The sequence below is a fragment of the Leopardus geoffroyi genome, chromosome D2 (assembly GCF_018350155.1).
Source record: "Leopardus geoffroyi isolate Oge1 chromosome D2, O.geoffroyi_Oge1_pat1.0, whole genome shotgun sequence".
Taxonomy (NCBI): Eukaryota; Metazoa; Chordata; class Mammalia; order Carnivora; family Felidae; genus Leopardus; species Leopardus geoffroyi.
Genome location: NC_059334.1, coordinates 61,812,773 through 61,830,951, shown reverse-complemented (window position 1 = coordinate 61,830,951; position 18,179 = coordinate 61,812,773). Strand labels below are relative to the sequence as shown.

At 43.8% G+C, this 18,179-nt stretch overlaps 1 protein-coding gene across 5 annotated transcripts in view; it reads right to left on the bottom strand.

Moving 5' to 3' along the window:
• Window positions 1–18,179, bottom strand: part of CNNM2 (cyclin and CBS domain divalent metal cation transport mediator 2) — a 154,050-nt gene that overhangs the window by 25,254 nt on the left and 110,617 nt on the right. For 3 of the 5 annotated variants that reach the window (XR_006701678.1, XM_045438753.1, XM_045438754.1), the window contains exons 2-4: window positions 6,722–6,865; window positions 3,611–3,748; window positions 1,383–1,552 (exon numbers count right to left, since the gene is read on the bottom strand). Coding sequence is in view for 2 of the 5 variants with exons in the window: in XM_045438753.1 (XP_045294709.1) it covers window positions 1,383–1,552; window positions 3,611–3,748; window positions 6,722–6,865 (452 nt within the window). In the remaining 3 variants the exon portion in view is untranslated. Of the gene's footprint in view, window positions 1–1,382; window positions 1,553–3,335; window positions 3,401–3,610; window positions 3,749–6,721; window positions 6,866–18,179 lie in introns of those variants that run through there. The other 2 variants (XR_006701679.1, XR_006701680.1) reach the window with 2 other exon arrangements.

Below are 18,179 nucleotides of genomic sequence, written 5' to 3'. Positions count from 1 at the left end.
CATCTAGCTTTTATGAGAAACACAAATGCTTTATTCCCTTGCTGCAGTAAATAAATTCCCTACAGCCCCCTCAGCATCAAGCATGTAGGTCTCCAGAGAAAAACACAATTCAGGGTTGAATGAGACTAAGGTTACTAGAAAAATCAAGGTACTGAATTAGAAAACCTGCAAAGTTTCTAAGAAAGAATGTATAAAAGTGGTATGAAACGAGTTTATCCATGGATTTTTCTCCAGTTCCTTATTGCTGCATCTAGACATCGGGATAGCAACCAAACATGAGACATGGACACAACACTTTGCAGAGTTTGACATCCAGACATTGATAAGAGTTGTTTTCGCATTTAAAAAAAAAAAAAAAAACAAAAACAAAACCCTCTTTAATTGTCCCTTAGATAATTGGGACCTTGCTGGACTCATGTAAATTGTAGGACCTACCAAGTACTCATGATACTTTTACAATGATACCTCCAATTCACATCTAGGAAATAACCAAAAACAGGAGACTGCCTCAGGGGCTGGGATTCTTGTGCTAAATCAACTCAGATTTCCTGTAAAAGTAACTCTTCAATAAAGAGGTACAAGACGTCAATAAAACCAGCACTTTCTTCATTGTACTGTTTATCTTGGCTTCCATGCCAAGGTCAGAGTTCTATTAGGTGCAACTGTGATATAACAAGGGCCTCCTATCAACCTACACACTAAATCCCCTCAGGGAGGGTTCAGAATGGACGAAACTTCTCGCCTCATAGAGTGGGTTATGTTATTAGTGAGAAGGAATTAAGTTTCCATTGCCATGAGAGGCTGTGATTTTCACATCAGTTCCCCTGTAGAACAGTCTGGTTAGTAACCAGGAATAAAAACAATAATAAATGGATTATTTTGATATTGTTCAGGGGAGACAGTAAGTTACCTCTAGGAAGTGGTGTAAGACCAAGTCCTAATGAGGGGTGGAAAAAAGAAAAGATGATAAAAAAAAAAAAAAGGACGCAAGGAACTCAGTACACTTAAAAATTTCAAATGCCCCACACCAAGACTTAGATGTATATGGCCCCACACTCTCCAAAAAACACAAACCACTGAATTCACCACTCTTCAAATGAACGCCTCATCGCCTCAGCAATCGGTAAGTGCCCTTCAGTATGGGAAACGGAAGTTCACTAAGGGCATTACTTTAGATTGAAATTACTTCACAGCTAGGAAAACGGCAGGGTGGGGGGGGGGGGCGGGGAGGGGATGAAAGCCTCCCATGGATAAGGCTACCCCGGAAGTTAAGTAGTTAAGCATGTAAACCTCGACACCCATTCATGTACAGAAAAGTCTCCTGGGGACTGGAAGGGTGGGTACTCAGTGAGATCAAACAACTAGTGAATAATTCTTCTGACCTGCAAAATGAGAACGAAGTAGTCTACAGGTTTGTTTCGCTGGTAGAGGTAGTATTCTGGGGCTTTCTTGTTCTTCTCATCATACTTCAGTTCCTGGATGACATTGGGGTGCTTTAGCAGCCTTAGAAGGATCTTCTCTGACATCTGGGATGGGCTAAATGCTTCTACTTCTATAGATATAAACACAACTTGATATTACACTTCAAATGGATGGAAAAAAATTATACTAGTGATTAAGGTGTTTAGAATATGTAAGAATACTTGGAGTCAAAGCGAAACAATACGGATTAATGACACTTCCGTTTGGTGATCCACTGGGGGCAGATTACCTGGGAGGAATCAGAAAATACTGAATTTGCGTATTTGTGTCTTTTGAATTTTTCCTTTTCAACTTGTCATTGGTTTCGGTTCTTATAAAAAGTATCCTAATTCTCTGATACAAATCAAAGTCAACCAGAAGCAGGCTCCTGACTGCCAGGCCACCCTTCGAACAGGCCACAATAGTCTGACTGTCCAACAACAGCCAAAGGAAGAAGCAAAGGTCAGGAAGCATCTAGCGTGGGTTAGTACCAGGTGCACAGACGAAGTGCTTCGTCTCTCATTCTCCCACTCCACTACCCTGAGAAGGCCTGGGAACAAAGGAAGGCAGAAATTCAGAAAAAAAAAGCAAGGCACGTGCACACATCAACATGCACTCCAACTTGCTAACTAAAAAAATCAAAGTAAAAAGTAGTGTGGATCTGTATTTACAGAGTTATCCGTTTTATTTCAGATGACAAAACTCAAAATTACTAACTCAGGCTTGCTCTACTGGACCTGGACGTCATGGTATCTCAGAGGCAGAGCAGGAGAACATTCTGTTGTGAATCACGGTCTTTAAACAATGAACAATATTACCAGGATTAGAGAAAGAGTAAGCGAAAGACACTGCTTCCATGTTTAAAATTTTTTTCATTACATGAAACCTAAATTCTCTATTAGCTTCGGTGACTTTCTGGTCATAACAAAATAAGATAGAACACTGTAGAAATTTGGGAAAATAGCAGAAAAAGGCAAAGAGGAAAATAAAATGATCTAGGAACCAACCACTCAATCACTCTGAGCAATTGGTGAGCATTTTTTTTTCCAGTACCTTCTCTAGGCCTGTGCCCCTGTGTGTGCGTGTGTGTGCGCGCGCACATAAAAACACAACGATAACCTTTACAGTTTTATACTGTTTTTGTCTCACTTCACATTAAATTAGGAGTATTTACCCAGGTCATAGATGTTATACGGTGAGCATTTCTACATATCTGAAAACATGATCTTAAAGGGCACGTGACAGTCCATCCAGTGGCTACTTGAGCCTTCTGTTCAAAATGTTTTAAGTACGCTGCATGCAGCTGAAAGGCACCGGGTGCCCATCCTGGACACGGACGTCTTCTACAGGCCACTGGGTACCTTCAGATTTTCTCATGTATCCCCTGGCCAACAGAGCTCACCCTTCACCTAGAGAGCCATGTGGGGATGTGAGAAGGGTTAGTCAGTCTCAAGTCCATTCAACCTTGACCTTTCTGGAGCAGTCAAGTGCCGGCCGGATTGGTGGTTTTAATAATCATTCCGCTTGCCTCCTGGAATGGGCCCAAGTTAATCTGACTTGCAGAGGCCATCAAGACATCCATGTCAAAGCCCTGAGAATTTCCGATTCCATTAAAATCATAGAACGTTAGGATTTAATTGTGAAAATCTGTTGTTCTTCTTTGCAAATCATAGCACCTGTGTTACCACTGAGGTCCAACTGTTCTTCCAAGGCAAGCTGAAGAGAGAATTACTCAACCGTCTCACACACACAACCGGGCTGGTGGCTCGCACTGTCAGCCTACTCCACCAGCGGGGCTCTCCCCCGGACTTAGCCGGAAGCAGATGACCTGGCCTACCGTTCACATGCAGTGTGGCACTAACATTCATCCTTACCTTTCAGACCAATTTTAAGTTACTGGTCCACCCCTGGTAAATGTCTCAGAGGGTTCATGCCGACACTGAACACAGGAGAGGAGAGAATTTAAAAAGAAAAAAACAAAACAAAACAAACAAAACAAAACAAAAAAAAACAAAAAACAAAACACAAAAGTGGCATTACTTATCACCCCATTTCCCAGTCTCCACCCCCAGCCCACCCCAGTCAGTGGTGGGTGAGAAACACGCTCCAGGGTTTGTAGAGATTTCAAACTGTGATAAGCTGCACTTGCCTGTTGCTAGGAAACGGTGCATGGCCAAGAGAAGCTGTGGTGATATTTTAACCTTCATCTCGCTGTCTGTCTGCTTGAAGGCAGAAAAATCTTGCTTTCTTTCACGATGGGCCACTTTCTTTTTCGTTCTGTTATCAGCTGACAGAAGGACAAGAAAAGATAAAAGGAAATGCATTCTATTAGATCAGGGCTCTTTTTGAATGAAAACGACAGACTATTTTGCAAAGGCTCAACTATCTCTAGATTGCGGGCACTCTACGTACAAACACCACACGGCAAGAGGAGACCGAATCCTCATCAAATCTGTGCGGCACGGTCAGGACCCATCCTGAAGCAAGCAGTCAAGGCATGATGACTGGGAGCGACCGTGAACATTCTTCGTGAAGATCGCTGGTGCCCTCGCAAGTACACTAACGGGCGGTCACGGACACAACCCTCCCAGAACCCACGTAACCACAGCAGCAGTTTGGAGCGCGCACTGTCTCCCGCTACTCGATGTCACCACGCTGCAGGAAAGAACAATCACCGTGTGACAGATGACACGGTGAAGCGTGCCCCTGCCTTTCAGAGGCTCCTAGCCTCTGCCGAGACAGGGAAAACAAACATCCGGACAAAACCTCTTAGGAAACAGACGAACAAGAACACTTTCGTGGAACAACATTTTAACAATGGTATCTGTTAGCTTCGTTTCTACTCCAGACCAGGAGGTCCTCAAGGTCAAGCAAATATGAAGAGGGTCATCCAGAAGAGAGGTCAGCGCACTTCTCTCGTCAAGGGCCAGGTGGTCAGTATGTGAGGCTCTGTGGGTCATGCAGTACTGAGTAACTGCTCAGTCCTGCTGGTGAGCCAAAGCACCCATATGTAAATGCCTTACCGTGGCCGTTGTGCCAAATAAAACTTTATCACAGACGTGAAATTTGAATTTCATATTATTTTCACAAGTCACAAAGTAATTATACTTTTGATGTTTTTCAACAATTACCAAATGTAAAAAAAAAAAAAAAATTTGTTCTCAGCTTGTGGCCTATACAAAAACTGGTGGCAAGTACTTGTCGGCTATAGTTTGCAAACCCTGAATCCAGAAGGTATCTAATACAAAGCCCTTCCGCAAGTATTTTTTTTTTTTTTGACAAAGAAGCGATCAAGAAAAAACTAGGTTAAAGACGAGACCTCAATCACTTGCTCCTTTCCCAAGAATCCTGAGTCTGTGCATTACCATTTCATGCCGAGGGCCAAACAGACTAATTACCAGGCTCGTCCTGGGGAAAGGGCAATCCTAACCTCTCGGTTTTCTTTCTCTTTCGGCTCTGATTCTTTTGCAAACCAGATAGCATAAATCAACACCAAATTTCAAAATAACTTTCTAATGGCAAATGCAGTCATCCTCCCTGATGGCCTGTTTACCTCAAGAATATACCTAAAACCACGGGCTCACCAATCCATCTCACAAGGCACATTAGGCAACGCTTCTGCATGAAATCAGTCTAATTGAGGTTTAAAAGAAGTTAACTGAAGGGGCACTTGGGTGGCTCAGTCGGTTAAGCATCCGACTTCGGCTCAGGTCACGGTCTCACAGCTCATAAGTTCGAGCCCCACGTCGGGTTCTGTGCTGACAGCTCAGAGCCTGGAACCTGCTTCAGATTCTGTGTCTCCCTCTCTTTCTGCCCCTCCCCTGCTCACATTCTCTCTCTCTCTCTCAAAAATAAATAAAACGTTTTAAATAAAAAGTTAACTGAAATGCAAATGTAAGATCTCATACACGTCTTAATTATGTTTCTTATGACGAGTACTACCCCTGAGGAAACAAAATAAATAGAAAGAGACACACTGGGTATTAAATAGTCACTGTGAGGAAGGCTGAAGAGAATGTAAACACACAAATAACAATATTCTTTATTATGTGACCTCTGTGTACTCTCCAAGTGTCAGAAGGATAAAACACATAGGAACTGGTGTTTTTAAAGAACACAATTTGTGTGTATACACACACACACACACACACACGTGATAAAAAAAATAAGATGTTTTCAGAAGCGAGTCACTACCTAAATATAAAGTTTATCCTTCTAAGGCCACATGGAAGGCTCTCATTTTTAAAGTGCAGGGCATGGCCCTTCCAGTATGACTGAATAAAAATCACTCTGCTTTAAGTAAGGCAGGCCTTGTCCCAGGTGCCCCAGGCCATTTGAAGATTCCATTTCCTCTCTAAGTCATGTTTTAAAAACCAAACAGAGCCCAGATATTCATCTCTGCCCCATCTCTGAGAGCCCCAAACATCTTCAGGCATTGGGCCATCTTTGGGATTATTAATCTCTTGAAAGAGCCCTGCTTTACTAAGAAGTGAGGCTGAAAAAAAGAAGGTTCAAATTCCACAATCCAATAATCCAGTTGTGGACTTTAATGAGACAGCATTCAGGTTCAATACTCAGCCCAGGTTCAAGTTTACTCCTGGACAAACACCAGTGAATCTTCCCCTCCCCCTGCCCCAAGCCAAGCCACTCCTACCCACTTCACCCATTTCCACCTGCCCCCAAAAGAAGACAGAAGAGCAGAGAAAGGGAAAAACATTCTTATTGTGTACCCTAACCTGCCCTGCTTCCTATACCCACACCTTACCACTGCTGTCACAGCGAACTTACATTTGCAAATCTCACCTCTACCCTGGCCCATGGGTTCTGGAACAAGGACATTTAAACAGCTGCTATCCATCAATGTCGCAAATCCCCCTCACAAGCAGCAAAAGAAATGTATCTGAAAACAATTGCCTAGTTTGGAAAATAAAAACTTAGTAAAGAACAATTCTTTTTCCACATGTAGAGTAAGTATAAAAACATGAAAGGAGTTTTCTGTTCGGGGCAAGTAAGGCCCAGATCAATGGTTAGAAGCAGCTGGCTTTTCAAAAACAAAAAACACTGCCACTTGACATCACAGGACCTGCCCATTCTTTCCCCCCTCTGATGAAGGGCCTAGAATATATCGATAAATTGTCCCACACATACAGCATGTAGTTAGAAACAGAGGCAGATTACAACAGGAGACAGGAGAGGACTCACGAAGTACATGACAGAAAAAAAAGGCAAAGTTTTGAAAAATTACACTCAGACTACTCACTGTATAAATCTGTTTCATCTAGAATCTCAGATTTGATGATTTCTTCAATCACATCTTCTAATGTGACAATTCCCAGAACTTCATAAAATGGGTCCCCTTCTCCCTCATTGTTTACTCGCTGCACAATAGCCAGGTGAGATTTACCTTTAAAGAAAAGAAAACAAACTTTAAGAAGGAATTTTCAGAATTTTCTGAACGAAGTCTTTTATGTGATTATGTTAAGAATAGCAGCAAACGCAGACACCAGACTATCAGAGTCTGCATTTGGGCATTTCAAGATGGTACCAACCATTTCTTGATGGTATTAAGAAATACCAACAAAGGGAAAAGCTTCCTGAGCCACGGAAAGCAAGACCATCCAATCAGAAGAGCCTCACCTTGTGTGCACACTGGCCCACACCACATTACCGTTTGCTTCCTAATGGACTTGGTCTTCAATCATGTCAGCTCTCCCTTTGTGACTTTTTAGCAACTGCTACGTTACTTTAGGAGGACAGCTGTCAAAGTGTGGTCTGTGGAACCTTAGGGATGCCCAAGACCCTCTCAGGAAGGTGGTGACGTCAAAGTACGTGCAGCAGAACACTGACATGTTCCTGGCCTTTTTTCACTGTGCTGGTATTCGAACCAATGATGCAAAGGCGCCTGAGCACAAGCCAAGGTAGTGACAGCAGACGGTCTTCTGCCACCACACATGCACAGGAAAGGGCGGAAAAGTCCATTTCTCCTCAGAATGTCCCTGATGAAGACGTAACCATTAATTGTGTTAAGTCTTGACCTTGAGTACTTGTCCTTTCATACTCTGTGTGGCAAAATGAGACGTACCATAGAAGACTTGTCGCTTCCTGAAGTACAATAGTTGTCTTGAAGAAAGGCACTCAACTGTTTGAGTTTTAGGTTGTGCTAGCCACGTTTTTCACTGGACATCATTTTTACCTGAAGGATAACTACCAAACTGAGGGTATCTAGACTTGGATATTTGGAAAATATTTTCTTGAAAATGAACAAAATGAGGGGCGCCTGGGTGGCTCAGTCGGTTAAGCATCCGACTTCGGCTCAGGTCATGACCTCGTGGTCTGAGTTCGAGCCCCGAGTCGGGCTCTGTGCTGACAGCTCAGAGCCTGGAGCCTGTTTCAGATTCTGTGTCTCCCTCTCTCTCTGACCCTCCCCCATTCATGCTCTGTCTCTGTCTTAAAGATAAATAATAAACATTAAAAAAAAATAAAAAAAAAAAGAAAGAAAATGAACAAAATGAGCCTGCTATGTCAAGGAAAACAACAGCAGTGTTTGCTAATGATCAACTTTGGGCTTTTAAGGGAAAATCAGAATTTTGGGAAACCCATATCCACCAAAGGCTTGAGAACTTCTCAACAAAAGACCTTTCTGATAACAAGTATGATGTCTATTTTTTTAATGCTTTTCTTTCTTTAATGTTATATTTATTTTTGTGAGAGAGAGCATGCAAGCAGGGGAAGGGCAGAATGAGAGGGGGACAGAGGATCCAAAGTGGGGTCTGTGCTGACAGCAGCGAGCCCAATGCAGGGCTCGAACTCACGAACCAGGAGATCATGAATGAAGCTGAAATCGGATGCTTAACTGACTGAGCCACCCATGCACCCCTTTTTTATTTGAGAGACAGAGCATGAGCAGGGGAGGGGCAGAGAGAGAGAATCTCAAACAGTCTCTGTACTGCCAGCACAGAGCCCCACACAAGACTCGATCCCGTGAACCCTGAGATCATGACTTGAGCCTAGATCAACAGTCAGACACTTAACCGACTGAGCCACCCAAGCGCCAAACAAGAGTGATTTTTAAAAAAATTAATACTGATGGGGCACTGGATGGCTCAGTCGGTTGAGCATCTGACTGTTGATTTTGGCTCAGGTCATGATGCCAGGGCCCTGGGATCCAGCCCCACATCCAGCTCCATGATGAGAATGGAGCCGCTTAGGATTCTCCCTTTTTCTCTCTGCCCCTCTCCCCTGCTCATGCACATGCTAAAATAAAATTTAGAAGTAAATAAAAACAAAATACTTTATAATGAAATGGATCCACATTTCAAAGATCTGTAGAACTCAGTGAACCAATCTTTTCCAAATGACTGTGGTAATGATGTTACCAAATCATGCACAGGTCATCTATTCAGAGCACAGGACATACAATTGGTTTTTCCCCCCTCTCATAACCTATTAAAAATTTTTTTTTTAAGTTTTCATTTAAAGGGCATTGGGGTGGCTCAGTCGGTTAAGCACCTGACTCTTGATTTCAGCTCAGGTCATAATCTCATGGTTCATGAATTCAAACCCCACATCAGTCTCTGGGCTGACAGCATGGAGCCTGTTTGGGATTCTCTGTCTGTCTGTCTGTCTCTCTCTCTCTCAAAAATAAATAAACTTTTTTTTTTTAAGACACAAAATCTTTTAAAACAAATTTTCATCTAAGGGGCGCCTGGGTGGCTCAATCACTTATGCATCTGACTCTTGATTTCAGCTCAGACCTTGAGCTCGAGGTTTGTAGGATCAAGCCTCGTGTGGGGCTCTGCACTGACAGGCGAGGAGCCTGCCCGAGATTCCCTCTTTCTCCTTCTGACCCTCCCCTGCTCACGTTCTCCCATGATCTCAAAATAACATTTTTTTTTAAAGTTCCCATTTAAATTCCAGTTAGTTAACATACAGTGCTGTATTAGCTTCAGGTGTACAATATAGTGATTCAACAGTTCCATACATCACACAGTACTCATCACAAGTGCCCTCCTTAATCCCCATCACCCATTTAGCCCATTCCCCTGCCCACCTTCCTTCTGGGAACCATCAGTTTGTTATCTATAGTTAAGGCTCTGTTTCTTGGTTATAAACTGGTTGTTGTTTTTTTTTTTTAAATAACCTTTTTATTTTGGAATAATTTTATCTTTTTTTTTAAATTTTTTTAATGTTTATTTATTTTTGAGACAGAGAGAGACAGAGCATGAATGGGGGAGGGTCAGAGAGAGAGGGAGACACAGAATCTGAAACAGGCTCCAGGCTCTGAGCTGTCAGCACAGAGCCCGACACGGGGCTCGAACCCACGGACCGTGAGATCATGACCTGAGCCGAAGTCGGACGCTTAACCAACTGAGCCACCCAGGCGCCCCGATTTTGGAATAATTTTAAAGGAAGGTTGTAAAGACAGTACAGAATTCCTGTGTAGCCTTCACTCAGTTGCTCCCCTCATTAACATTGCGCATTGCCACAAAATATTTGTAAAACTAAGACATTGACATTGATACAGTACTAGTAAGTAAATTCTAGACTTATCTGGATTTCACCAGTATTTCTATTAATGTTCTCTTTCTGTATCCAATCCAGAGTACCACACTGCATTTACTTGTCATGTCTCCTCTGGTATCTGAGAGTTTCTTAGTCTTTTCTTGTTTTTCATGACCTTGACAATCAAGGATTACTAGTCAGGAATCCTGTAGAATGTCCTTTGATTTGGTTTGTCTGATGTTTCCTCATGATTAGACTGGGGTTTATGGGTTTTCTAGTTACATCATATCAGGGCTTACATGACAGCCACATGACATTCTCGAGTTTCTCCACTTTAAAGTTACTAATTTTTCTTCTTTCCCTAATTCTATTCTTTGGAAGCAAGTCACAAAGTCTAGCCCACCCTCAGGGAGGGGTGAGGAATAGAAATTAAGCTCTACTTCCTGGAGTGGGGGAGTCCCTACATATGTTATTCAGAATTTTTTCTATAAGGAAAATTTCTTTTTTTCTTAAGTAGCCTCCAAGCCCAGCATGGAGCCCAACATTAGGGCTCAGACTCATAACCCGGAGATCAAGACCTGAGCTGAGATCCAGAGTTGGATGCTTAACCAACTGAGCCACCCACATATTCCCATATAAGGAAGATTTCAGATGAAAGGATTTTAATTGAACAGTCACCCAAAGCCCACTGGTATATTTTCAGATTCTACATTGCATCTACTCTTTAAAAAAACTACCACTTGTGGAGTTCTGGTATAGTATCAAAGAAGAATATTCACAATTTCCCACCAAGGCTGTCAAAATATCCTTTTTCCAAATAAATGATCTTTGTGAAGTCAAATTTTCTTCATATATTTCACTAAAACATATACTGCACAGACTGAATGCAGAAGAACAAAGTAGGAGAATCCAACTTAGGTAATAAAGATATGTAAAGAGGTAAGACAATGACCCTTATTTTTTGTTTTGGACAAGTTACTTTTTAAAAAAATGTTATTTGCATAGCAGATTTATCTTTTAAAAATGAACTAGTAAGTCCAGATGTTTTACCTGACTCGGTTTTAATTTCAAATACGGTTAAACATCAAAAGATATAACCTACATAAACAAGAGTTCAGGGGTCCTCAATTTTTAAGAGCTTCAAGAGATCCTAAGACCAAAAAAGTTTAAGAACTACTACAGGAGATGCCCAGAATGGCAAGGGGAGAACATGTTCTCTGGAGTTGAACAGCCCTGGCTTCGAACCCCAGCACTGCCACTTCTTAGCCATTACCAGCTATGTGATCACCAGCAAATGACAGAACTTTCCTGAGCCTCAAGTTTCCTCATCTCTTAGAACCAGGCTCATAGTAATTTCTGCCCCACACCATCGCTGTAAATATCAGCGGTAGTGTTGGGATCTGGCAAAGACAGTGGCTGGGAGTCACTGAGCCATCAATAAATGGCAACTCGTACTCTTTTTAATCTTCCTCAGTTCTAAGGCACCATCAACTTATTACCAGCTTATCTGGAGACCAGAAAACCCACAATATTCAAAGTATACCATGAAACAACGATGCATTTCCATTTCGGAAAAATCTTTTAAAATAACGACGCATCTCTCAAATGCCATTATTGGTTTCCCTAAATCCAAAGCATGTGAGGCATCTGAAACATATCTTTGAGTTAAGCCAAGTAAACATGATCTGGAGATTTCATGATCAGTTAACATGTATATTAGTTGTTTTTAATGACAGGGTAAGGATTTTTTTTGGGGGGGGGTCCTTTAAATAAAGTTTACTTAAAACTTCAAATTGGGTGAGTTCACCCAGACACAACCAGCTAGACAAACTAAAAATATTCTCTGGAGGCCAGGTCTGATCAAGTTCCCAGCACTTACTCAGAAACTGGCTTTGATTGTGTGGGTTTGTTGGCCCTTTCCTGCTCTGCCTCAGACCCCTTTACGGGCAACAACGTCTGGAAGCCTAGAAGTTTAGATTGTTAGACAATTAGGCATCCTAACAATTTTTATCCTTAGCGTGCTCATGCTCAAAGAATGAAAATATTTTGAGCAAATGAGACTAGGAGGGAAACTTATCAGCAATAGATATAAACACGCATCAGGTCACGTCAGTGCTACCCTAGTCCATTCCCTCCGGTCAGTTTCTCACATCTGCTTTCCCAAGGCCCCAAACATAAGCAGTTAAAAATTCTTGGTGAATGCTGTCTGTCGAAAGTTAAATTCTTTTGCTATTCCCAGCTTGTGATCATTTAAAAGGAATTTTCCAAAGCAAGGTCTAATATTAGACTCAAAATGAAGTTTCCATTCGGCTGAGGCGCTATTCTCACCAAAGTAACTACCGCATAATCAGATTGTCTTGGAGCAGTTCGTTTAAATGCAGATGGACATACTTGAAATACCAGCTCGATGGCACCGACAGATCTGACTGGAAAGGGCCACACTCTACGAAGAAACTATTCATGTGAGTTAGGTTTCTTAGACTGAAAATTAGTAAGTTTTCTTCCAAGCTCGCTGTAGACTTTCATCCACCCCCCCCCCCCCGCCCCACCTCCTGCATCTGCCCCAGAGCCACATTCTTTTAATTTTGCCATTCCTGGTGAGAAGTCCTGTTTTCTGAACCTTCTTCCAGGTAAGCAACACACACCCACACACACAGACACCCCTCCTATCCAATCATGCTTCAGGACAACAACAATACAGTGCACGTAACCACCCCCCCGCCCCCCGCCCCCCACCGCCCCCTTGCTTTAATCATGCGCTGCAGGGATTTCACTCTTCCGCCTCATCCACGGAGCAATCCAAAGGAAAATGTAAACTTGTAAATAGGGAAATTTTAAAAACTGAGCTCAAGTAACATCTTTTTTAACCTGAGTGTGGGAGGAATTAAGTCAGGATTAAAAGCCGAAAAGCAACTTTGGGGAAACTAATGAAAAGACTAAATCAAAAACTAAAAAAGATTATCAACTAATGGATACTTAGCTTCCAAAGAGATGAAAATATAGCCGTCAGCAAAATATGGAATTACGGGCATTAAATAACCACTAGAACTTTTTAATACAGAGAGATTAAATAAACTTGATAAGCTGTATATAGAACAAATAAAGCATACGTGGCTGTCACGATTAGGGCTTGGAGAGAACCCTTTCTGGTGAGCTGTAAGAGGTCTTGTGGTATTCCAGTCACCTCAAAGTGTCCTGAAATTTAAACCCCTCACCTCTCTTATTCCTGGTCTGGTCTTAGAAACGGACGAAAAAGGGATCACTAAGTCAGGCTTAAGAGAACCTAAGCAGACCTGTTTTCAGAGGATAGGGTTCTATGAACCCATCTCTACTCAAGTCCAGAATCATAAGCAAGTTGTTATACAGTAATAACCTAGACGGTTCATCTTTCGCTGCTGTGTGCTCGAGGCAGGGCACTTGCAAAGATGAACTTACAAGAACATGTCTCCATTAGGAGATGGACTGGGTAACTAACAATCTATAGACACGGTAAAACTGCGGTCAAATTTCTGCCGCTTCCTGCTTCCACCCCTCCCCAGTGCATTATTTGCATATTCTCCCTGAATCCGTAAAGCAGCCCAGCATGGTAGCAGGTTACCACCTGTGCATCTTTTAACCTTACCACTGTTCTAGGCTCACATTTTGAATGACCACTTGCATGTTGATGGAAATAATCAGCGGGACAGGGAGTAGGCAGATAAAGGGTACCTGATGGAAATAGAGACTCATCTGCTATCCTACAAGTTAGATGTCAACAAGGCGAAATGGAGCGGTAGACAGACTAACTGAAGTAGCTAAGGAAGAAAGCCAAGAGAGCAGATGAAGGAGAATGGAATTAGGAACCACCTGACACAGCTGTGCTAATAGAAAGTGACAGAGAGTAGTCGAACAGATCCGCTAAAGCAAGCACAAGGCAAACAGAGTCCGTGGGGTCTGAAAATGCCACTCAAACAGCAGGAGGAAAACAAACAGGAAGATTCAATAAGGAGGAACTCAAGCCAAACATTGTCTAATCATCATTACTGCGATGTTGGACAACGGCAGGGGCACAGCCAGCACAGAGTGTGAGGCCCAATGGGTCCCTGGGAGCTACACGGTGCTGTAGCCCATGCTAACCGAAGGGAGGGTCCAGGAAGCATTTGATATGCCTTTGTTTTGAAAGGTTTCTCAGTTTGGGGTGCCTGGGTGGCTCAGCCAGTTAAGCGTCCAACTCTTGATTTCGGCTCAGGTCATGGTCTCAAGGGTCCGTGAGTTCCAGCCCTGCATCGGGTGTGATAGTGCAGAGCCTGCTTGGGATTCTGTCTCTGTCTGTCCGTCTCTCTCTGCTCCCCGCCCCCCACCTCAAAATAAATAAATAAACTTAAAAAAATAAAAGCTTCTCAGTTTTCAAACATACAAGTTGTAACAACTGCTGATGAAGCAGGAATCAATAAAGTTCCTAAGAGTGAGTTCTCTGGAACTTGTGACAACAGAAATACATTCTCTAGAAGCTGGAATTCAGGTCCATAAAACCAAAGCAAAATGGGACGGAGGATATTTGAATGGCCATATAGAAGTTCTCCCAAGGACACCAGTTTCATATTAGCAGTCAAAAAGTCAATCAATACCTACTATGTAAGTATCAATGAACTACAGTCAACACACATTCATTCAAATATTTACTGATTGTCTATGATGTGCCAGACTCCTATGTCAGGGAGCAAAACAAAGCACTGGCTCCGAAGGAACACTCCAGGTGGGGGAGAGAGACACGAAGAGGAACAGACAATAAAAAAGCATCCCAGATTGTGTAAAATGAGCTGTGGAGCTCATAGAGGAGAGGCAGAATTAGATAGTACAGGATGGCCAGGGAAAGGCCTCACGAATAAGGTGACATCTGAGCAAAGCTAAGGGCATGAAGGAACCAGATGAAGCAGAAGAGGGCTAGGCCGGGTGTGACAGGTAGAAGGAATGATGGAGGCCCTCAAGAGGGAGAGGCTTGAGGAAAAAGCCAGGAGGTGAGTGTAACTGGAACAGAGTGGGCAGGCGAGAAACGGGTCAAGAGGAGGTGCAGGTCATATAACTATTATGAAGATGTCAGCTTTTACTGAGGCAGGTCACTGGAAGGTTCTGACCGTGAGTGATGTGATCCGTAGGATTTTAAAAGCAACTCCCTGGCTGCTGCGGTGAGAAGAGGCTTGGCAGCTGGTAGGAGGAACATGGCAGTGGGGAAGGGCTGAGGCAGGAAAAAGGGAGAGCCACTTAAGAAGTTATGTTAGGAATCCAAGTGAGAGGGGATGGTGGTTTGGAGCAGGTGGTAACAGTGGAGGTGATGACAAGTACTTAGATCTGAATATAAATGTTAGATACAGCCAACAGGTTTTGCTGATGGACTGAATGTAGGGCAGAAGAGAGAAGAGTCAAGGACAGCTCTTAAGGTTTCTCAGCCTGAGCAACAGGAAGGAAGAGAGTTGCCATTGACTGAGGAGGGCTGGGGAAGGCCTACGGTTGAAAGGACGAAATCAGTTCCATTTTAGACAGGGTAGGTGAGAGATGCCAGTGGGTGGACAGAGGATAAAAAGAATGGGGTTTTGGAAGCCAAATATAAAAAACCATTTTAAGAAGCAGAGAGGGGGGGTGCCTGGGTGGCTCAGTCGGTTGAACATCCGACTCTTGATTTTGGCTCAGGTCATGATCCCAAGCCCCACATCGGGCTCTGCGCCGTGTGGGGCCTTGCTTAGGATTCTCTCTTCCTTTCCCTCTGTACCTCCCCCTAGCTTGTGCCCGTGCTCGTGCTCTCTCTCTAAAATAAAAAAAAAAAAATGTTTTTAAAGAAGCAGAGAGGAGTCAAAAGTATCGAATGCAACCAAAAAGGTCATGAAAGGCGATCACAGTGACCAAAGATGCTCAAGAAAGAAGAACCTAAGGACTGTCACATAAGTACCAGGCCCAAGTCCCTGTCCAGTGTGACTTCCACTCGGGCCCTTCTTGCTAACAGGGAGACACAAACTGGCCTGCCTCTGCCAGGTGGCCTCGCAGAAAGACCTACATCACTGAGACAGAACCGGGCTTGTCCTCTCCAAGTACCCGCTTCTGGAAAGGATTACCATCGGATCTCCGATCACCCAGGCTTCAAACTCTCAAACCGCTGTGCCTCTCCTCTCCCTCATTTCTCCCCAGCCTTTTCCTCTTACTTTTCATGGAAGAATCAATGTATCAAGTGCCCAAGACACACAGATCATTAAGTCTTTACAGGTAAGTACACGTGCAGAACCACTACCCAGGAGGACTAGCAGGGTCTAGGCAGAACAATGGACCGAGGGGGTGAATGAGGCAAGAGGTGGGGGAGAGGAGCCCTGAGCAGGGAATCAGGAACAGAAGGGGACAGAAGTGCCCCCATAGGATAAGCAGACTTCCGGTTCCAAGGCAGATGCAGGCCTGCCTGTGGCCCCCCTGGTAGGACCTCCTTTCCCCAACCCCTTCTCTTTGTTGACACCAGATCCCAAAATAGAAATCGCCGTGATCCAGCAACATGCCACCTCACGATCACCCCAGAACAAGTGAAGCGATGCTCCTGCTTTCGTCAGCCGCATCTGGAACATGGTAAAATACACACAAGAGGTCAACTGAGAACAGAACTATCAAGGTCCCGTAAGATGTTAGAACTATGCCACCCAAGGAGGAGATGAAGCGACCAGAGGCATTTAGCTCAAAGAGAAACCGTGAGCAGGGATGAGACTTGACAAAGCCTTCAAGTCCCTGAAATGGAAAGCCATCACCGGTGCCTGTGCCCCCCACCCGACAGCTTGTTACCTGCACTTCTACCTTGATCTACCCCAAAGTTAAAGGTCTCCTGAGGATGTGGGGCTCAAACTCCCGGACTGTGAGATCACGACCTAAGCCAAGATCTAGAGTCAGATGTTTAATGGACTGAGTCACCCAGGTGCCCCAAGATCTTAACCTGCTTGACGGCAGGGACCCTGGCTTTACTCGTCTTTGGATTTCCCTCCTCCCACCTGCCAAGTCTAGCACACCCCCTGACAACTGCCTCTTCCTGCTCCTGCAAATCTAAGCCTCACTGGGCCTCAACGAACTCCTGTCATCCCGCTCCTGGGTATTCATTTCCCATCTCCTGCTGAGTGAAGGAGAAAAAGAGGTAGAGTAGGGTTCAAAGGCCCTCAGAACCTGGCCCCACAGCGCCCTCCTTCCGCCTCTGTCTCCATACTCCTCCTACGCTCTCACCAGCCAGCAGACGAATGGATTAAACCAAAGCCCCAAGGCTTCACTCCAGCTCTTCCTCTGCTCAGACGCTCTCCTCACGGTCCTGGATCCTTGCTGTCCCTGTCAACGCAGCCCCAGCTTCAACTCCTCTCCAAACGTCACCCTTCCCAGGAAGCCCTCCTTTGTACCCAAAAGCAGAAACTGTCTTTTCCATTTCTCAACTCCTGCACCATCATCTACATTTCTCCTAAGGGGCTGTCACTTGCTGCCTCATCGTAAGGGATGTGATCTTCTCTCCTGCTAGCTCTGAATGCTCACACCCCACTCCACCCAGCAGGTAGGAAGGAGCCTCTCCCAGAAGGGGTCGGCAATTACGGTACCCCAGCCCTTGCACTCACTGCCATAACACAACTCTCTGGGGCTACCGTCCCCCCAGAGCCATGCCACAGTCCCCATCATCCCCGAGCTCATGTGCCTGCATCTCTAACCCACATTACCCTTAACAGTAGATAGGTCCTATCCCCCCATTCATTTCCCACTCAATTCAACAACTCCAAAAAAATAAGTAGCTTGAATTATAAGCCACATTACACAAACATAAAGCCATTTTCTCATATTTTTTGTTATTAAAATGTGGGTGACTTCTTATACGCGTCTCCTAGGTCTTCCACTGACTAATGCAGGGACAGACAGCATAGAACAGGCTACACTTGCTTAAGGAGAGCCAATACAGTTTCATTTAGGGAGCTATCACCTAGCTTTTTCTGTACTATTTAAAACTATCTCGGAAACAACAAATTCATGTGCGCATTTTTTTTTTAAGTACTTATTTTACCTTACCATCCCCACCAGAGCGAAATGCATTTTTTCCAATTGGATTTTCCCACCATAAAATACACCAGAAAAATGTGACACAGATCTTAAAATAGCCCTACATAAACAATACATGAGTATATATATAGCAGCACTTGCTGTATATAGAAATCACTGCTTTTAAGTGATGATAACTTTTGCTA